General features: G+C 34.6%; 1 protein-coding gene across 1 annotated transcript in view; it reads right to left on the bottom strand.

Moving 5' to 3' along the window:
• The window catches only part of jar (Myosin heavy chain 95F jaguar), a 517,008-nt gene that overhangs the window by 317,200 nt on the left and 176,585 nt on the right, over nucleotides 1-23,223 (bottom strand). The window contains exon 11 of the mRNA XM_090395608.1: nucleotides 9,326-9,417. Coding sequence (XP_090251734.1) covers nucleotides 9,326-9,417 — 92 coding nt within the window. The remainder of the gene's footprint in view (nucleotides 1-9,325; nucleotides 9,418-23,223) is intronic.

The raw sequence follows: 23,223 nt of genomic DNA, 5'->3' as shown, positions 1-23,223 counted from the left end.
TTTAAAAGTATGATTGAAAAGTATGGAATACGACAGGATATGCAACAGTTTCTAGAAGGTTAAGAGTGTAATTTGATGGATGAAATTCATCCATCAAATACCTGTGGTGCCTGTGATCCCAAAGGAATAATGAAATGTATACAGTATTTCAGTACCCCCATATTTCACATGCATATACTGCTGTCAAAAATTGAAGTGAGGAATTTGTGGCAATGGTTTAGCTGGAACCAAAAATTATAGGCATTAGTGAGACTTGGTTAACAGAGGTTAATCAGAGACTTGATGCTTTTGATCAAAAGTGTTTAAGGAATATTTGGGGAGTAAGATGGTTTGACTTTGGGAATAATGATATTGGAGAGGTGGTCTGGCACCTCTTAGTACTATATTATACAGAATGCAGGATATTCAACTGATCAATAAAACCTAAACAGAATTGGCATTCAGTGGCATGAAGCAGGAAAGGCACACCTGGAAGAGGAAGTTATTCAATCTGGTCAGATCTCTGTAACTGCTGATTGCTTCAGGAACCTTGTATGTATGTATGGACTTGGAGATTCTTCCACATTTTCCTGTAGTCTTTATTTCAGCAAGTGAATGCTGAATTCTTTGAACTCAAAGCAAAGATTACAAACAAACTTGACAAAATTACAAATTAATATCAAAACCATCTTAAAAATATGACATGAAATGCAAAACCTAAAATTGATTAAAGCTCTTAGTTTCGAAGGATGAAACAAAAAAGAATGAAGGTTTCTAAAAGCAATGCAAAAATAAGATGCTTTCAGTGGATGAGAAAATTATATATACAAAACAGATTTTATAGTTGACAATTATACAGTCAGTCCTCAACTTGTGATGGAGGTTCTGTTCCAATGATTCTGTTGAAAGTCAAAAAGGTCGTAAGTCAGAAATCACTATATGAATCTTAAGAATATGCTAACAGTTAATATGCCTGAATAATAAAATATGCAGGTCTGTATTGATATATTTTAATTAAGTTTCATCTTTGTTTATGGTGAAATAATATAATGTACAAATTATAACAAAATTTCTGTGCGCGGTACTTCTGGGCACTTACCAGTAAAATAATCAGATGGAAATCAGTGATTTATTAATTGGACAATTCATAAGCGATAGGAGAGGCTAGGTAATCAACAACAAATTTTTGAAATTCAGGAAGTGTATCAAAGTGTTCTGAGGATGGTTGACCAAATGCATAACTCTCGGAACGTCTAAGCTCATCTTCAGAGGATGTTGTGACAGCAGGAGAGGGCACCTTTAAAAATGTGTACATTACGTCCAACATAGTCTACATAAATTTATTTTTCTTTTCTGTATAAATTTCTCTGCAGCAAGCAATTACAGCTTGAATCATTCTTCTACTTTTCTAAATCTGTCCATATTTGTATCCATTTCCCAAAACACAAAGAACTGTCTTATTAACAAATTTTTGTAGTGCAAACAGATTTTTTTTTTTTTTTGGAGAGGGGGGGGGTATTTGGAATCCCTCTCTTCTTCTGCAACTTTCTGTAGTTTTAACTCTATAAGGTCTTCATTCGATCACTTACTGCTCTCCATCTTCACTGTCAACTTCCAACTCTTCAGCTAGTAGCACTATTTTGTCACAGTTTCATGTAAGGATTTGTCTTTGTGAAATTCTATGAGGGTATGAACATTATTTTCAGTAGCTTCTTACAAAGACTATTCATACATAATCTGTTGTCTTTTGTAAGAAATATAAGATACTATATTTCTTCCAAACATTTCTGAGGGTTTTCTCACCCTCTATAGCAGCAAAAGCTTAAGCAAAACTATTTCTTAAATAACATGCACTGAAGACAGCAATAACATTCTGATCCATAGGTTGAAGAGTGAGGTGGTATGTGGTAAATTTGTTAATGGGATGACAATTGTAAGTACAAGTGGTCATAAGGTGCAGACAGTGTAAGTAGTCAAGAATTGACTATAATATATATATATATTTTTTTTTTATTTACCAATGAACAACATTAGCTAATCTTAGGTTTTGGCATATCTGTAACAATAAATCCTGATGTATGGAAAAAATACCCACTTTAAAATTTTATGCCCTAAAATAAAAAAAATTAAACTATTTTGATCCTTGTTGACCAGTGCTTCTATTTCTATGTATAATCTTTATAAAAAATAATATTTTATTCCATACCTTAATCTTAGTGCTTATATCACCAAACTAGTTTGAAACTAAGACATACAGCTGACTACCATTACAGCAGACACTGTTATAACAAACTAACCACTATGTTTCACTATCTCGTAGTCCCTATGCATTTACTATAATGAGAGTTAACTATAGTAAACCTTGTTAAAAAACAAAAATTACTGTTCATCTAAGCAACTCTAAGAATAATAGTGCTATTTAAATAATGTGGAAAGAAAGTATGATGAATTTTTCTGATAAAATGTGTACTTTACTTATCATTTCTAAACAGATTGTGATTAGTGATGGAAAAAAGTGGTAAACATTCACTCCATTCACACTCAAATTCTATATATGTAAATATATTTAAGAATACTTAATATTAGCTAGTTCTCACATCTACTTTTAAAATAACAGTTAATATTCTCATAAAAAATATTTCAGTTGTGTGTGTGTGTGAACACACCCGAACTGACAAGCAGTTCTAAATATAAAAAAATTAAAATAGAACAGCTTTCTTAATGTGCTTCCATAACTCAAATAGAAGAAGAAGCTTGCTGATTGGTACGACATGTGTTTGAACCCCTCTAGGATGTGAAGAACCTTCATCAGTTTTTCAATGAAAGGCAAGTTAGCTAGCCTCATAGAGAGGCAGCAGGATTTTCCTCTGAAAGCTTAGGTTGTTTCATCCTAAAATACATGCAAAAGGGTAAGAAGAAGAACATTGGCAATTTACAGCTATAGCAGATAATGCAGACAGCATTAACTGCCCTATCATAAGCAGTATCAGGGTTTTATATGACATAGCTTGGCCATGCAGGCTGCTAGGCCTAACAAGAAAGAGAAGATGGGACTCTTGAAACCATTTCTATTTATAGATGACATTGCATAAGAAAAGTCAGTATAACACAATCCACTCTCACTATAGTGATTCATAAAAACCACAGGAATTGTTATAGTGGATAGTCCAATTTAGAATTTTCTTTATAAGAGCATAATGTGCCTAAGGGAGCTTCGATAGCAGTCTGCTATAGCAAAAGCAATCTGTATATTTGCTATGCAATTAATATTTTTGTCTTCATCCATAGCAAAGCAATTCTTTAATTACAGGTGTGCACATGCATGCATAAGTGATAGCATGTCTGAGTTTTGTTTTGTTTTTCCTATACAGAAACAGTTGGCTTCACTGCAAATTGCTTTGGATATCTACTATAACAAAAATACATATTTCCTAGCAGAATAAGTAAGTAAATAGACACTTTATAGATATTATTATTATTGTTATTATTCGGGCCTCCATGGAGTCAAGAGACTCATCGTGGGAGGTCCTTCTTAGGAAACACAAAGTCTATCATACCACTCCTTGAACTCATTGACCATTCTTGCTCTCACCACTCTCTCAGGCAATGCATTCCACAGTTCAACCACCCTCCACACAAAGAAACCACACCTCACCCTCTTGCTCACAGCTTCCTTTCGTAACTTCTGATGAGGAGTAATGACAAAGGGATGGCCCTTTGTCATCACTCCTTCCCACTGTTCCACCAAGCAAAAGAACTCCCCATTGTCTACCCTGTAACTGCCTCTCAAGAGTTTAAAAATCTCAATCACATCAATCCTCTCCTTCTATCCACCAAACTCTGCAGTCCACATTCCCTCAGCCGATCCTCATAACTAACATTGTACAGGCCTGAAACCATCTTTCTTATCTGCCTCTGTACCCTTTCCACAGTTATCCCCTTCAAATCCTGGGGACCAAATTTGAGAACAATAGTCTAAGTGTGGTCTGATCAGAGTCTTATACAACGGAATGATAACTCTTATCTCTGCAGATCAGTGTCTTTCTCAGTACTGCAACAATCCTCTGGGTCACCTTCACCACCTTTGCAATTTGCTCCCTGAATTTCAGTTTTCTATCAATCATCACCCTCAGATCTCTCGTCTTCCCTACTTCCTCCAATCAAGTACGCAGCCTCCCATTGATGAATCCAAACTTCAAGATTTTACATTTTGCTGCATTAAACAGATACCCCTTTTGATTTGCCCATCTGTCTAGTTTATTCAAATCCTCTTGCAGCGCTGCCACATCTGCACTATTACTGATAACCCTTCCCAGTTTCACATCATCCGCAAACAACTGAATATTCCCTTGCAATCCATTGACAATATCATTAATATAAAGGTTGAACAACACAGGTTCCAGTACTGAGTCCTGTGGAACCCCACTTGTAACCTTCTGCCTCCTTGATATTGCTCCAATGATATGTATATAAAGTTTTAGTGAAGTATTATTGGTTCTTACTCATAAGCTTAGGGTATTTGTGGTGAGGATGAACTGCTTGTTATACAAAAAAATGGTCATAAAGTTAGTTTACATACAAACATTTAAGATTTGCAGAACATACATGAAGAAAAGAGGAAAAAATCAAAACACAATGGTAATCTGAATAAAAGAATATAGTATACCGAGACTGAATCATCAAGGTCATCATCATAAGGCTCCTTAAAGATAGACCATATTGGTCTCTTCTGGTCTCATTATCCATCTAATATCTTTTTTTATGAGGTTTACCCGGCCTTATCTTTCCAATCGGTTTATATTTTATTATTTGTTTAGGATATCAGATGTTGGCCATTCAGTTTACATGTTCTATGCATTTTTGTTTAAATTTGTTTAGTGTTTCTTCTATTGATTTCATTTTTAGTTTTTTTAAAATATCTTTGTACCTTTTTTGATCCAATAATGTGTATTTTGCAGTTCTCGTAAATTTCATTTTAACTTATTTTTATTCTTTGTTTATTGTCCAAATTTCACTGCCATATAATAATGTGGGCACTGCTAAAGTATTGTATATTTTCAAGCGTGTTTCTTTTTTGTATTATGTTTGGATTGAGTGTTCTATTTATCAGGCCTATAATGTGTAAAATTTTTTTACTTTTATCTTTTTCTCCTTCATATGATATTTCACATCCAAGATAACTGAAAGTATTTATCTGTTCTTTATTATTTTATTATTAATAACTATTTTACTTTTAACTGGAGTTTTTCCACAAAATGCCATTGTTTTAGTTTTATCTATGGATATTTTCATTCCAAATTGTTCTACTATAACGTTTAAATTATATATTGCTCTTTGTAAATTGTCTTCGTTATTTGATATTATTACCTGATCATCTGCAAATAACAGCACATTTATTTTGTTATTCCAGGAAATTCCTATACCTTGATTGTTTAAGGTGTTCCACTGTATTAATATTTCATTAATATAAATATCAAAAAGTGTTGGAGACAGAGAACATCCCTGTCTTACTCCTTGGTTTATAGACTGTTTTTCAGACATTTTTTCATTTTATTTTTATTTCATTATCTTTGTATATATTCAATATTGCATGTAGTAAAATAGTAGGTATATTTATTCTTTGTAATATATCTTTTTATTTTATCAAATGCTTTTTCGGAATCTATAAACAAAAGATGAGCTTCTAAATTAAATTTTCTTCTTTTTTCTATAAGTAGTTTTAAGCAAAAAGCTGCATCCATTGTAGAGCATCCTTTTCTAAATCCATTTTGACATTCTAATAATATTTTTTCACTGTATATTTTCAATTCTTCATTAAGCATTTTACTATATATTTTGTAGCATGTATTCAATAAACTAATACCACTGCAATTAGCAGGTTTTGTTTTATTTCCTTTTTTTAAAAAAATATAGGTATTACTATACCTGTTTTCCATTCTACTGGTATTTGTCCATTTGTATATATTTTATTTAAAAATTTTAATATTCTCTGATGAAATATTTTTCCATAAAAATTTATACAGTCCAGAGTTTATCCCATCTTCTTTTGCTGATTTGCCATTTTTTTATTTTACTTAGGTTGTCCTTTAATTCTTTCATTGTTATTAAATCATTTAAAACATTTTGTAAGTTATTGGTGTATTTTTTTTTTTTATGTTAGTATTATCTGTTCAAAGATCTGTGAAATAATCCAAGAATTCTTTTAAATCTATTTCACAATTTATATTTGCAGTTTCATTTATATCTGCATTAATGTTTTCATATTTTATATGCATTGGATCTTATTTTGTATATGTCATTTTCTAGATATGATACAATTTTTTCCCAGCTTTCTCTGTCTCTCTTTTGGCTAGTGCTTGTCTTTTTTATATTCAATTTCATCTTCTTGTTTTTTGCTACTTAACCATCTTTTTATTTTCAATTATTGTTTTTCTTTCATTGTCCCATATATGTAATTTTTTATTTTTATGATTTTTTTTTGTTTCTAAACTTTTATATGCTGCTGATGTAATAATTTCTTTTATGTTATTCCATTCTTTCTCAATGTTTTCATTTTCTTGTATTTTTTCTAAGTAGTTATTAATCCTCTGTTGATATAAATTTCTTATACTTGTTTCATTTAGTAGTCTTACTTTGTAATTAGATTTTGTTTCTCTAGTTTATTTATTTATTTGTATTTTTAGTAACCAGTTTTGTGGAAACCTTAGTTTTGCCTGAACTAAATAGTGTTGTGTCGATTTCTAGCCCTCTTCTGGCTTTAACATCTAGGAAGAGGTTTGTTGCTTTTTCTAATCAAAACACAATGGCAATCTGAATAAAAGAATATAGTATACCGAGATTGAATCATTAAGGTCATATGCTACATAAACAAGTCCAAGTGTTTCTTCCAACTTGCTAGTACGCATTCTGTCTCATATAGCTGAAACATGTCAGCTTTGATTTTTGAATGCGCTACTGAACAACAAACTATCAATAGATGTTTTTTTTGTGATCAGAAGCACTAAAATCAAGAGATGAAATAGCAAAAAGTATGTAAGTCAAAGAAATGTAAATAAATGGAGATGGGAGAAAGGTTAAAAAAAAAAAAGTGTTCTAAATCTATAATACCTTAGTATTTTGGGTGAACTACAGTTTTCATAATCTGGAAACCATGCTCTAGTGCAAGAAGGAATTTTTCCAGTCTTTGGGCCTCTAAATAAGCAGGGTTGTGGTCTTACACTAGGGAATGAAATTCATCTGCCACTGAAAGACATTCACATACATCCACACCCCATGGTGGGATGTGAACCCAAAGCATGTTGACTGGAGAGCAGACATGCTATGAGCTGAGCCAACTTGCCAACAAACTGTTAGTATAAATGCATTGTAATGCCTTCAAAAGATGTTTTTATATGTTTTTTTTATGAAGTCAGGAACAAAGCTCCTGATTTCATTTACCAATGCAGCCACCGAAGCATTTCAAGAACTTAAATGCGATATTCTTCTACACCTACCTAAAGGATTGACCCTGCCTCAACTAGCTAACATTTTTCTCTGTTCCTCTAAAACTTAAATAATGATGCCCTTCAGTTGAGGCCTGAGTTCGAATTTGTGTAAGTCATGAAAAATCTTTGTAAAGATTTTTCAACTGAAATTTGAGTTATCCAGTCTCATACAGAGCTAAAAAAGTTTTCCTCAAAGAAACTTAGGATTTTCCACTACAAGTCTGCAAGATTCTCTGACTAAATTGAATAACTGTTGTAATAGATATATGGTATGAAGGTCAGCAATAAAAAGACAAAAGACAATGAAAATAGGCAGAATCATTGAAAATGTCAACTGTGTAGTGAATGGAGAACCTGTGGAACAAGTAAAACATTTCAGATACTTAGGCACGATTTTTAGTAAAGATGGTAAATTAAATATGGAAATAGACAACAGAATCAACAAAGCTGGTATGGTAGGAAGTCAACTAAATAAATTCATATGGAATAAGAGAGAAATTAGTCGGAACACTAAATTAGCTGTATACAAGACAGTGTTCAAACCAGTTTTAACTTATGGATCTGAGAGCTGGGTCAGAAGTAAAACACTTGACCAAAGACTAGAGACCACAGATATGAGAGTCCTGAGAAAGATTAGAGGTGTGAACAGATGGCATCAATGGCAATATCATATAAAAAAGAGAATATCAGGAAAGAACTTGACATTGTCAGCATCCAGGAATGCGTTAGCAGAGCTAATAACAGAATGGGCGAGGAAAGATTAGCAAAACAAGTGTTCTCTGCCAAGTTGGCAGGAAAACGACTCAGAGGAAGACCAAGATATAGGTGGATTGATATGGTACAAAGTGCCTTAGATGATAGAAATATAAGATCTGATAATGTTGGAGTCTTGACAAGTAACAGACTGATTTGGAGGAAAATTGTAGATAGGAAGTTAGTAATGATGTAAATTTTTCATGTAGTACTATCATATCCTGTACACCCCCTTGAGGGTACATGGCAGGAATTTGATGATGATGATGATAAAATAGACAGTCATTGAAGAACTTATTCTAATTAGATTAATGTCTTTAATTACAGACAGTAAACTGGTTTCATATCCTTAGTTGCTTGGCTGCAATTGCAACCAACATTATATCCTCAAAAAGACACATTTTTCATAGGATAAGTCACAGAAGGAGTGCATACTTGGTTGAAAATGCAACTGAATTTTTTTTTTTTTTTTTTAAGGTGGGATTAAGAAACCTATGATTCAATCTGTTGAGTATTGGCAAAAGCAAATGGACTACACAAAACACTAATTGTTCATAATTTGCCTATATGGATTTAATAAATGAAATGTCTTTATTTTTTGAAATAGCTCTGCATTATCACATGGGTTCCATGGAGATGAGGGAGACTCCTGAAAAGATTAATGGCAAAATTAACCAAGATGATAATTGGTTTATGCAACTATACCTATGGAAATTTTTATTCCTCATTTCTGAGGAATAGATGGTGGAGAGAAATTTAGAAACATACAAGTTAGTAAATGGATCTTACAATATATAAGTGAGTTTTGTAGAAAATAGAAAATTTGTAGAAAACTCAAACCTCTCATGCTGTTAGAAGCATGAGAGATTTGAGTTTTCTGTGATGTATTGTAACTCTGTGGAACAGGCTACCATTAGATTTTGGGGGCATCTTTGGTAAATGTGTTGAAGGAGAGACATGACAAGTATTTGAGTATGGGTGTCTAAACACATCCCTCCCTTGATAATTTCTTACTCTGTGGAGATAACAAGTTCATAATAATAACATCATCACATCCAAGCACAAAAAATTTGAAAGAAAAAAAAAAGTTTGGTCAACTTAATACTCACTTCTTTAAGAATTCTTTCATTGAAAAATTGCTGCAGTTTCTCATTACAATAATTAATGCAGAACTGTTCAAAACTGTTCACCTGAAAGTATTCTAAAAAATGAAAGAAAATAACATTAAGTAATAAAAATATGATCTATAAAATTTTATATACTGCAAATACATAACTTCAAATTCCAATGTATTCTACTTCAACATTTTGTTTCAGATATGTTGCATTTTGCAATTCAAGAAATGTTTATTTCTTGAACACTGAAAAACTACAGACCCTATATTAAGGGGAAAATTAGGTTTTTATCACATGAAAACCTAGTAATGATTAATCACTGGTTTAATATAAACTGATTTTTGTGAAATGTAATCTTGATAACGTCTGTACAATGAAAATTCATGATTTTAAAATTAAAACTTTTTTTCCTCCAAAAATAAGATTTTTTTTTAAAATTTTGTCATCATCATATATGAATCTGTGACAGTACAGATAATTAAATGCTATGTGATCACTTGCTTTTATGTTCCTAGTTAAACTGATATGTTTTTCAGGGCTCCAATTTTGTCAGATCTTACATTTAGGTCTTTCTCTGAGCCCTTTTTCCTCAATGCTCAAAAGGCTCTTATGCTGAATCCATAAACATTTCTTTTTATATAAAAAGGTTAACTAATTATTCAAGGATGGCTCTGTATGGGGATGATTATGTTATTGAAGATCTGGTGAATGAGAAGATGCCTTAGGTTTGTTTTCCTGGAGTCAGAATCAGCAAGATGACTGAAGCATTGGATATGAGGAGTAAGCTAGCAAAAGAGTTGGTACTGGTAGTATGAACAAATAGTTGTTAACAATGAGAACGTAAGAAAGGATATTAGAGCAGTGGAATCATAACCCAGGTATGATAGTGATAAGTTGAGACAGTGAGTGAAGAGTATGAATGATGTGCTAACAGAGATGTGGGAGTGCATTCAGTGAACCCACGGGATGATAGAGAGCTGTATAAGTGAGGCAGACTGCATTTAAATGGATTTGATATGAGTAAGCCAGAGAGACTGCTGGTGGAAGGGAGAGTAATGACTGCAGTGAACAGAATATTTGAGAAAGCAAGAGGTGATGTAGAAGAGCAAGAAAGTAAGGTAGGGGAGCTTGTGTTTCCCTAATTGAGAGGAGAGTGGTACGAGTGAAGGGAGTGAGGGAGAAGGAACACAACACAAACAGGGAAATGGAGAGAGAGAGAGAGAGAGAGAGTCAGAGTGAACAGGGAGAAACTGTGTGCAAGAATTGTGGATGCAAGTAAACAAGAAAGGATTAAGATGGCCAGGGATGCAGGAAGGAGAACACTTAGGTCTGGAAAGGGTATAGGATTGATGATAAGAGAGAGAGAGAACAGAATAGTGATGTGGGGGGGGGGGAACACTTAGGTCTGGAAAGGGTATAGGATTGGTGATAAGAGAGCGAGAGAGAGGAATGGTGATGGGGACACACACACATCCAAGAATTGGTCTTGGTAGGACTTATCAGAACCAGCAATGAGCTATTATGCTTGTTTGCCAGAAGTATCCAAATTAAGGGAATGAAACTACTGTGTTGATCTAGTTCAATTGTCCAAAAATTGTTGGAATAAGTGAGATGGCTGAATTAGGATAACATCCTAAAAGGAACTGTAAAGACGGATAAGCAGATAGGGCAGAAAGAGAGAAGAGCACTACTGATGTAGTGGAAGTGTTATGTCCATCCATGGTGGAGATTCAAGGAGAAAATAGTAATAGTGGTTTTAAGTCTGTACTATAGCTTAGGTGTACAACACCTAACTAATATTTAGTTAGGTGTTGCTATAGACCTGGTTATGTGGAGGACTATGAGAAATATACAAGCGAATTAATTTAGTAAATAACAAAAGGTGATTTTAACTATGGCAATACAGACTGGAATGAAGAGGCAGCATTTGAGGAAAATGAACATATTTTGAGATAATGTTCTAGTGATTTAACAACTGCCTTGACAAACTTGGTTAATAGGTCTTATACAGGGCCAAGTTCCAAAGGAGTGGAAAAGTTCAAAATTGATTGGCTTATAAAGGAGGTGATAAGACTAAGGCTTCAAATTACAGTCCAATTTGTTTGTCTGGAGTGTGGTTTAAAGTGTTAGAGAGGTTAGTAAGTACAAAGATTTAGAACTGGTTGACAAAAGGGCATTCTTTTTGATATACAGTATATGAGTTCAAGGTCTTGTGAATGCCAAATTTGGATAGTAGCACAATGACAGTCTGAGAGATTATAGCTGAGGTTAGTGTTGAGATGTACAGGATAGCTTTAGATTCTACAATTCTACTTTCCAGTTCATCATAGCATCGAAAGATACTTTGATTTGTCCCATAAGACTGGATGAATTATAGAGTTTACCTTGTTAGCATCAGCTGAATTCAGGACATGGTTTGACAGAGCACTTGCTCTGGTTCTGCCATATGTCATGTCTCCTTTATGTTCCTCTAGACGTAATTTGATGGATTTTTCCTTCTGGCCAAAATACAGCATTTTGGAGTTGCATCAAATACAGTAAATGTCAGGATATTTCAGGTCGTTTTTGTTTGGAAGTACTGAGCAAGGAACAAAGTTCAAGTAGAGGAGTGAAAGAAGTCTGGATGTTATATTTTTTTAAGAACTTTGACTAATTTTGGCAAAATGGAACTGATACATGGTAGGGATATGTAGCCTTTTTCACTATTTCTATCTTCAATATGGCAAGGAGGTGGATTAAATAGTACTTTATTAACTGTTTATTTTGAATAGCTGTTTTGCTGAAAGGCTGTAAGAAGAAATTCAAGTTCTTTGTGAATGTCTTCTTCTTCAAAGAGGAGGGAGCACGTTTGCCTAGCGTAGAAATAATGCCAAGTTTTTGAGGTGGATAGTAATGGGACTGTGCATGGAGATACCACTGGTGTGAGTTAGTTTCTTGTAAATAGATTAATTTCTCAGATACACAAGTGAGTATGACATCCAGGAAAGAGAAGAGAGTCATTCATCTCTAATTCTAAAATCATCAATGCAAGTTCCCTACAGACAATCTCTCTCTCTCCAGCAGAACATCCAGCAATAAAAAAAAACTACAAAAAAAAAATATATATATAATAATTCTTCCTGCAGATAAAGGTAACTCCACTGCCATCTTGAATACTGAAGAATAATAACAGAATGTTCCAATTATTATAAACAGATACTTACTCGATTCTTGACAGAGATCCAACTCGTAAACTTTATAACTACAAACAACCTTCTAAAAACAACTACGGTTTCCTAGAAATACTCTATTGTCTCTTCGTTCACTTTATCCTTTAATCCTTCAATTATACGGATTACCAAAAATTCATAAAGAAAATACTCCATTGAGACCAATTGTGGAAGGCATTGATTCACCTACTTATAAACTCTCAAAGTATTCAGCCAAATCCCTAAAATGCTTATTTGGCTTGACCTCTTCTTTCATCAAAAATTCTGTTCGTTTTGTTTCAAGCGTCAAAAACATATTCAAGAAGAATAAATTATGGCTAGTTTTGATGTCGTTTTCCTCTTCACAATGTGCCTAAAGAAAGTTATTACTCTATTAAAAGATAAATTATAAAAAAAAGTAATGTCTTTATTCACCCATTGTGTTAATTCTGGTTATTTCCAGCTTAAAGACAGTATGTACAAATAAAACTTTGGTTTAGCCAGGGATAATTCTTTATCACCCATACTGACGAATTTATATTTGGAATCTTTTGAAGAAAAAGCAATCTCTTCTTTCCCATTGAAACCGAGATTGTGAAAAAGATATATCGATGTCATCTTCCTAATCTGGAATTATTTAAAGTCTTTAAAGAATTTCCTAGACCACTCAACAGTCAACACCCAAAAATCCAATTTACTGCAGAATTAGAGATGGATGGCTCTCTACCATTCCAGGATGTTAAATTCACTCGTGCATTTGAGAAACTAAAAATCTCTATTTACAGGAAACCAACTCACACCAATGGATATCTCATTGCACAGTCCCATCACTATCCACCTCAAAAACTTGACATTATTTCTATGCTAGGCAAACGTGCTCACTCCCTCCTCTGAGAAGAAGATATAAACAAAGAATTTTAATTTCTTCTTACAACCTTTCAGCAAAATGGTTATTCAAAATAAAAAGTTAATAAGCTACTATTTAATCCACCTCCTCACCATATTGAAGATAGAAATAGTGAAAAAGGTTACATATCCTTACCATGTATCAGTACCATTTTGACAAAATTAGCCAAAGTTCTTAAGGATATCCAAACATAACAACCTGAAATATCCTGGCATTTGCTGTATTTGGTGCAGCTGCAACATGCCGTATTTTGGCCAGAAGGATAAATCCATCGAAATACATCTAGAGGAACATAAAAAAGAGACATGACATATGGCAGAACCAGAACAAGTGCTCTGTCAAACCATGTCCTGAATTCTGCTAATGAGGAAAACTCTATAATTCATCCAGTCTTATGGAACAAATCACAGAATATCTTTCGAATGCTCTGATGAACTGGAAAGAAGAATTGTAGAATCTAAAGTATTTGTCCTCAATCCAGTACAGCTCAACACTAGCCTAAGCTATAATCTCTCAGACTGTCATTGTGCTGCTATTCAACTGGGGCATTCACGAGCCATGAACATTGTTGCGCCCTTCTTTAAACAAACGACACCACTGCCTAACCTTACTGTCACTCATTATGTTAGGCCTGTAATCCTTACATAACTATTGTTTACTGCCAACAAAAACCATATCACACCACAAACCTTGGAACAGGCAGGATTTTTTTTAATTTTTTTATCAGAGCATTTAATATAAATTATTCATAGAAGACAATGCAGTAAAAGTAAAATAGCTCTATGCTACAATGTATGCACAATTCCCCCCCCCCCATCTCCTATATCTTACTTGATGGTAAATTGTGAACAAACCTTACTTTCTGGATGTGCCTTGTATATTTAAATTTTGGAAAGGTTTTGAAAGACCTCCACATGACAAGGTGATAATAAACTTGAATGGATGGTGTTGGATAGTTGTTAGTGTGCTGGATTGGAGATTGGGGGCCTGATAGGTATCATAAGTTGGGTATGGGAGCACAATATCCCAGAAGAGGAACGAACTAGTGTGGGTCAAAAGATTCTGGGAGTGCTGCTATTTAACTTTTATATTAATGATATGTGGAGAGGTTTGAATGGTGATATGCAGTTGTTTGCATATGATGCAAATTTGAAGAGAACTATTAAGGAGTAGAACAGATGTTGTAGCTTTGTAAGAGGACTTGAATAGACTGGGTAAATGGACAAGGTAAGTAGGTTTGCAAGTTCATTGTCTTGAAGTAAGGTGCTAAAATTTGGGAAGCAAAGATGAAATGCAGAGTTTAAGAGTAGTGGGAAATCTTAGAAAAGATGAGCAAACATGGGGAGGTGGTGGAACAGGGACCTAAAATTTCAGGGAAATTTTGCTAAAATTGTGAGGGTAGAAGAATGAATTTTGGCAATCATGTGTAGAAGTATGGATAGTATGATTCAACTGTATAAGGCTTTGATCCAACTGCATATGGATTACTGTGAACAGATTTGGTCATCTGGTTTTCAAAAGGATGACAATAACTTTGAAAAAGTCAAGACTACCTTAGTCAAAAAAAGAATGACTAATGTAGTTTCTACTCTCTCTGCAATGTTGAGTATGAAGACAGATTGCAAGAATGCAAACCACAGAGTAAGTATAGTGGATATGGGTGGGGGGGGGACATGTTTGAGACCAATTGGTAAGAGTTTTTTACCACTAGATTAATGCAGATGAGATTTTTAATAAAATAAATAGAAACAGGAGGAGAACAAGAGGCCATCCCTGAAAGTTATAAAAAGATGGTGTGGAAGGGGATGGGAGAAGAAAGTAGGTTTTTTTGGTAAGAGAGTGGTAAGTGATTAGAATGTACTGCCTGAGAATGTAATGCTGCAGATTCCTTAATCTCAAGAAAAAAGTCATTTTCTAAATAGGGCACTATGGCTTTAACTAAGTGAACTACATCATTAATAGCTGAAGTATGGCAGCTAAAGCAGATTTTTTTTTTTTTTTTTTTGATGGCCTAAATCACTGACATGATCTTTTTTCCTCAATTTAAAGCTTTGGCCTGTCTGGATTATGTACCACAGGAATATGGTATCCTGTATGACTTCTGAAGAAGGGAATATTGTCTTTTCAAGATCTGAAGAGGTGACCAATAGTTTTGAATGGCTCGAAAGCAACCTAAACGTTATAATCCTTGAAAAGAAAAGCAAACTTGATTCAGATTTATTTATTCTTATGGAAAAAAGGAATACAGAACAACTTCAAGTTAATGTCCAGTCTGGAGAGCCAATCCAAGGCCTCATCCGTCACCTTGTGGATGTCCTGTAGGCCACCACCGTGAAATTGGCGCCTTGGGCAGTCGTTCACAATATGAGTAATCGTCTGTGCCACGGGAGAACAATCACAATAAGGGTGGTCTAACAGCCTACATATATGTAGTAGGTAGCCACATCTGCTCTGGTTAGTTCTGATCCTGTTGACTGATGAACAAATCTTCCTGGGAAGAGCAAAACCAGGCTGCAGAGCACAGGGATCTTATACCAGGAAGCCATTTGTTGGAAGACTGTTGGACCAGTATTCTCTCCATCAAGTGTTGATGGCTGGGCAGCTGAAGAGAGTTTGTCCATGGACCAAAAAGGCTTTCTAGATTTTAGGTGAAGACTAGGTGGATTTATGAGAGTCTGCTCCAGGAGGCTTGGTACCTTCGGATGCCTTGTTTGAGACGTTAGCTTCATGTTACCTACGATTCATCTCTGGGGTTTCTTTAGTCTGAAGCACCAGCAATGTACCACAAGGTAACACTACTGGTGTGTGTGTGTGGGGGGGGCACGGGAAGGTTGTCTCAATCAGATTATACAGATGAAAATTGAATCCATGTACCTGATATTCTGATATTGGAGAGGAGGACTGTCTGAAAACCATCTCTTATTGGCTATATAAAACATTCTCAACAGCACAACAAGGAATGATTTTACATCAAGTCTAGTCTTCTCTCATTAAATATGATATGCACATGGTTGCCAGTAGGTTCCAGAAGACCGAAACAAACAAATGTTTTCACAGCATGTGCACTTTCCACTGTTCTTATTGTTTTCCAATATTTCGTAGTGAATGTTATTATTTATGCAATCTGATTTTTATTAAATATTTAGTTTATTCATGTATTTCTTCTGATGGTGTGAAACACACGAATTTCACAAAACTAGTTGAGTAACTAATAAATTATTTCAAATTGCAGCTGTTTTATTTGGTAAAAATACTGGCAACGCAACTATATTTAAATGACGTGTGTTTTGGAACTGTTTTCTTTGGATGATGTACATCCAAATACATAACCTAGTTTCTTGTGTAATGACCATATAATCTAGATCAGCTTTCTTCAACCTTTTTACACCTGCAGACGGGGGAAAAAAGGAGAAATATTTTGCAGACAAGCTGACAGAAATATAAACCAATGCAGATAGTATTTTATTTATTAAATCCAATGTTATAAAATTACAATTTTTAGCTGGTGCGACATCTGCTGCGATTAGAGGTTAGAAAATTGATATACGTGGCTGGAGCATTGTTTCTGAGAGATAAAGAAATTTTTGGTGGACTGCCAGGAAATTTCTGCGGAATGGATTGAAGAACAACGATCTAGATCATGAAAATGCCATTCAATATTAAAACACATATCTAGTAAAAATAAATGTATATCCTATGTGAAAAATCCATGTAAAATCATATAATCAAGCTACTAAGCTACTGAGTAATTAGCATAAACTACTTTTTATAATTCCTTCCACTTTTTCACCCATCCATCTGTTAATGTCCAACAGTGATGTTGCCACACCAGTCCTCCAGACACACCATCCATCCATCGCATTGACAGTCTACCCATTCCTCTCTTTCCAGGAACTTTATCTTCTATCACTGTTTTGAGAAGTCTGCTTTCCATCCTTTTAAAGTGTCTAAAGTATTTCCACTTTCTTCTGTCAAAGTCCTTAAAGAGACTTAAAGTTATACCAATCCTTTTCTAGCACCCCCATCTTTATGTCTGCCTTTCAGTATATGATATGCACCTTTTAGAGAGTTTAATCAGTAATCTGCAATCTCACACATACATATATACTTTAATGAAAATCTTGTCCATAAAATACTACAAATCTATAACACGTTAGTATTACTGTAAGATATTTGTATTTCATCATCATCAAATTCTTGAAATGTACTCTCAAAGGATATTATGATAGTACTACATAATTATCAAAATTATCATTTATCAAAAAGTTATCATTTATAACTTTCTACCCATAATTTTCCTCCAAATCAATCTGTTATCTGTCAAGACTCCAACATTATCATATCTTATATTTCTGTCTTCTAAGGCACTTTTTCCTGTATCACTCCACCTATATCTTGGTCTTTCTCTGGATCTTTTTCCTGCAACCTAGCAGACAACACTTGTTTTGCTAATCTTTCCTCTCCCATTCAGTTTAAGTAACCATACCACCTGAGATTAGCTCTGCTAACACATTTCCTGGATGCTAACAATGCTAAGTAAGTTCTTTCCAATTCTCCTCGTTTTGGCCATTGATGCCATCTGTTAACAACTCTAAACTTTCTCAGGACTCTCATATCTGTGGTCTCCAGTCTTGGGTCATGTGTTTTATTTCTAACCCAGCTCTCAGATCCATAAGTTAAAATTGCTTTCAACATCTCAAAATATTCCTTCACTTCTACCATAGTAGAACACCTTCTGTGGAACTATAGACACAAATAAGTCTCATTTTTTTCTTGAATAATGTTTGTGTATTTTAGACTATAATTCACATCTGAGAGCTGCTCGACTTTTATTCGCTTTAAAACTTTCTTACATATTCTTCTTTTCAGTATCGAATTCAATTTTATACTGCTCATGACTAAATAGTGATCATTTCTAATTTCAAAACATCTTTATCAACAATAACATAGTCAACGAGACTTTTCTTATTTCATGCTTGTTCTATCCATGTGGGATAGAACAAGCATGGATTGCACATTTTTATGTTGGAGCATTGTGTTAGTAATAACCAGTCCATGTCCTGAGCAGAAATCCAATTTCTGCTCAGGACATGGAGTATTTGCTATTTGCAATTATTATCAGCTTTGCTCTTTTTTCAAATTTTCCGAAAATAGTTCTATATGTCTGACAGAAATTGGATTTCTGCTCAGGACATGGAGTATTTGCTATTTGCAATTATTATCAGCTTTGCTCTTTTTTCCAAATTTTCCCAAAATAGTTCTGTATGTCAGACAATAATTTCCTCTCTGCTATTCAGATCCCAACAAGAACCAACTTTTCCTTTTTCATTGTGTCAGTTGGTCTATCTAAATCCTCAAAATATTCCTCCACTTCTACCTTAGTAGAACCTTCTGTGGGACTACAGGCACAAATAAGTCTCATTGTTCAGTTCTCCATTCATATTTGCACGCATCATTCTACTTGATATTGTCTGCCATTCAAGAAGATTAGCCTCATATTTATTGTTGAATACTATAGCTATTCCTTCTTTTTACTGATTGTTATTGCCTGAATATAACATTTTGCATTTACTGCTTAGAAAGATTTCACCAGTTTCTCTCTTTTTTTGTTTCAGTCACACCCTATTATGTCAATCTGGTACTTATCCAATTCTTCAGTCAGTTCCATTCTTTGCCATTCTGGCTTCTTATGTTGGTAGCAACAATCTTGAAATCTGACGATTTTGAGCTGGGATGTGTTTCAGGATTTGTTCCAGTAGCTGACTTTTCCTATAAGCGCTGGTTCCCTGGTAAAAACAACAGGGGCCTTGTTTAACTGGGCAAAGTCCCAGCGCATGAAATTCTGTCATGTCGTACCATCATTTTACATCGTGATTTAAGTCAATAAGAATACAATTTTTTATTGAGGCAATGACAATCAAGGAAAAGAAGGAGTAGCCATAGTATTCAACACTAAATACGAGGCTAATCTTCTGGAATGGCAGGCAGTCTCAAGTAGAGTGATGAGGGCAAATATCAAAATGGGGAACTGGACAATGAGACTTATTTGTGCTTATGGTCCCACAGAAGATTCTACTAAGATAGAAGTGGAGGAATTTTTTGAGGCATTAGAGAAAGCAATTGACACAATGAAAAAAGGGTCATTGTTGGGGATCTAAATAGCAGAGTAGGAAATGATCAGACACAAAAATATTTTGGGAAAATTTGGAGAAAAGATCAAAGCTAATAATAATAATGGCAAATACATTTCTGCTCAGGACATGGACTGGTTATTTCTAACACCATGTTCCAACATAAAAATGTGCACAAATTCACATGGAGAGAAGAGGCAAGGAATAATAAGAGTTTAATTGATTATGTTATTGTCGATAGTGATATTTTCCCACTGGTGCAGGACATCAGAGTGTACAGAGGATTTGAAATTGGAAGTGATCACTATTTAGTCTTGAGTAGGATAAAATTGAATTTCATATTGAAAAGAATAACATGTAAGAAAGTTTTAAAGCAAATAAAAGTTGAGCAGCTCTCAGATGTGAACTGTAGACTAAAATACACAAATATTATTCAAGAAAGAATGAAAGAGTTTGAGAGCAGGAACCTGACCTTGGAGATTCAGTGGCAAGCCATGAAGAAAACGCTGATTGATTCAGCCAGAGAGGCATGTGGGGAGTTTGTCTGCAAGGATCGAAAAATCAGAACTCCATGGTGGACACAGGAAGTTAAAGAGGCAGTGAAGAAAAAGAAAAAAGCATATCAAAAGTTCCAGGCAAATAAGTCAGCTTGTGCTTTTAGAGAATACAGAGACAAATGTGAGAAAGCTATACACTGTGAAAAACTAGCTACTAAACAAATGTCATGGGAGGCTTTGGCAAGAACATAGAAAATACATATCAAGAAGGTGGTAAGATATTCTGGAGCTTGTTGAAAAAGCTCAGAAATGGAGGAAAGAGGCAATGAAGGAAAAGAAGAAAGCATATCAAAAGTTCCTGGCAAATAAGTCAGCTTGTGCTTTTAGAGAATAGAGAGACAAATGTAAGAAAGCTAAATACTGTGTAAAACTAGCTAAGCAAAAGTCAAGGGAGGACTTTGGCAAGAACACAGAAAACAAATATCAAGAAGGTGGCAAGATATTCTGGAGCTTGTTGAAGAAGCTCAGAAATGGAGGAAAGAGTGCTGCAAAATGAATTAGACAATAAAGGTGACATGAAAACAGGAGAAAAAGATATCCTTGAAGTATGGAGTAATTAATTTGAAAAACTGCTAAATGAAACAAGTAGTGATGACAGACAGTGGTAAAAAACACTGACCAGGCATGCAGTCAGGAATACATATCCATACTTGAAGTAGAAAAAGCTACCAAATCCCTGAAATGTGGAAAGGCAGCAGGAATAGACGATATTCGACCAGAAATGCACAAGTATGGAGGTATAAAAGTCGCACAGTGGCTGCACTGCATAGTTCAGAAAGCTTGGACAGAGAGATGAATTCCAGACGATTGGAGTAGAGCTCTCATAGTACCCATATATAAAAAGGGAAATAAAATGAATATGAGAATTAGAGGCATTTCATTATTGAGTGTTCCTGGTAAGATATATGCAAGTATACTTAAGAAATAATTGAGAAGGATTGTGGAAGAGAAGCTTGGTGAAGAACAAGCTGGATTCAGGCCAAATAGAGGCTGTTAGGATCAGATCGTTACTTTATGACAAATAGTGGAGAAAGCATGGGAATATAACAAAGATCTGTATTTAAGTTTTGTAGATCTGGAAAATGCATATGGCAAGGTGCCAAGAGAGAAGCTATTCAATACACTTCAGTTATATGTGGTAATGGGGCATTATATCAAGCAATACTTAATCTTTATTTGAGTCATAAGTCAGCAGTTGGAATTGAAGGAAGTACAGGAAGATGGTTTAATGTTAAATCTGGTGTGAGACAAGGATGTACATTATCCCCTCTCTTATTCGTTATCGATATGGATCACGTTATGAAGGAAAGTGGCATTAAACTTGATATCAAAATTGGAGGTGTTAATCTCAGCTCTTTGTTGTATGCAGATGATGTTATACTTCCAAATAAATCCGTTATAAGTCTGCAAGATTCCCCTGACTAAATTGAATAGCTGTTGTAATAGATATGGTATGAAGGTCAGCAATAAAAAGACAAAGACAATGAAAATAGGTAGAAACATTGAAAATATCAACTGAATTGTGAATGGAGAACTTATAGAACAGTTAAAACAATTAAAACATTTCAGCTACTTTGTCACGATTTTTAGTGATGGTAAGTTAAATACGGAAATAGACAATAGAATCAACAAAGCTGGTATGGTAGGAAGTCAACTGAATAAATTTATATGGAATAAGAGAGAAATTAGTCAAAACACTAAATTAGCTGTATACAAGACAGTGTTCAAACCAATTTTAACTTATGGATCTGAGAGCCAGGTTAGAAGTAAAACACTTGACCAAAGACTAGAAACCGGAGATATGAGAGTCCTGAGAAAGATTAGGGGCACGAACAATGGCAATATCATATCAAAAACGAGGATATTAGGAAAGAACTTGATATTGTTAGCATCCAGGAATGCATTAGCAAGCTAATCTCAGGTGGTATGGTCACTTAAGCAGACTGGGAGAAGAAAGATTAGCAAAACAAGTGTTCTCTGTCAGGTTGGCAGGAAAAAGACCTAGAGGAAGACCAAGATATAGGTGGATTGATACAGTAAAAAGTGCTTTAGAAGAGAGAAATATAGGACCTGATAATATTGGAGTCTTGACATTTAACAGACTGATTTGGAGGAAAATTGTAGATAGGAAGTTAGTAATGATAAATTTTTCAAGTAGTACTACCATGCCCTGTACCCACCTTGAGGGTATATATCAGGAATTTAATGATGATGAGAATACAATTTGGTCGACTAAATCCCAAATTCCAAGCCCATCCTCGTTCATTCAGTATCCAGGTAGATACCTAACAGTGTGCACCATGAGAAGGTGAGGATTGGACATTTGCTCAGAAGCATTTGTTGGTTTTCCACATTTTTTTAAAGGCTATCCAGAGGTCTCCCCTCAGTTATACAGCTTTCACCCTTAAGCATCCCTGATATTTGTATATGGTTTAATGTAAATTGCTAGCATATATACTCCGCAGCCATGTGGAGTAATATATATGGTTAAAATACACTGGTGTTACATTTATGGAGACATGACTAGGTCTGTCTTTGTTACAGAGGATTTCAGGTATAGAAAATTATATAAGGACTTCTTTCTTCTTCTAATCCGTTTTTTATAGCCATTTATGGTTATAGGCTCCCCCCCCCCCCACCATTTGTATTCATCTTTCTCTGTTGAAGGCTTCCCTATGCCAGCCATCTCCACTAGGTTGTCCTTTCATCTTCTCTCTGGTCAACCCGGCATTCGTCCTGCTTCATATGGATGCCACTGGATACATCAGAACTACACACAGAAATCAGTACACGAATTCTTCCTAAGCAAAATATACTTATCCATAAACACACACACACACAGTTATCTACTGCTTATCTTACTGCTAATTTTATTAGGAAATGACAATGTAAACTAAATTATTAATTATAAAAATTTTAATTAATAACTACCTATATTTAGGCAATGTTACATTGCCATCTTCAGAAATCACAAAACAACGATATGTGCACACAGGCACTAACTACACAAATGAGGTTGAAGCAAGGCAACTGAAGTCGGTCCTAGAGTCCTAAAAGGTGCCCCCTAGCAGACTAAATTAGGTTGTCTTGGCCATTGGGCTGATGATTT

Source organism: Typopeltis vanoorti, chromosome 7, assembly GCF_054136105.1.
Source record: "Typopeltis vanoorti isolate ZY-2024b chromosome 7, IOZ_Tvanoo_1.0, whole genome shotgun sequence".
Taxonomy (NCBI): domain Eukaryota; kingdom Metazoa; phylum Arthropoda; class Arachnida; order Uropygi; family Thelyphonidae; genus Typopeltis; species Typopeltis vanoorti.
The sequence above is the reverse complement of the archived record's forward strand: the minus strand, read 5'-3'. Positions and strand labels throughout refer to the sequence as shown.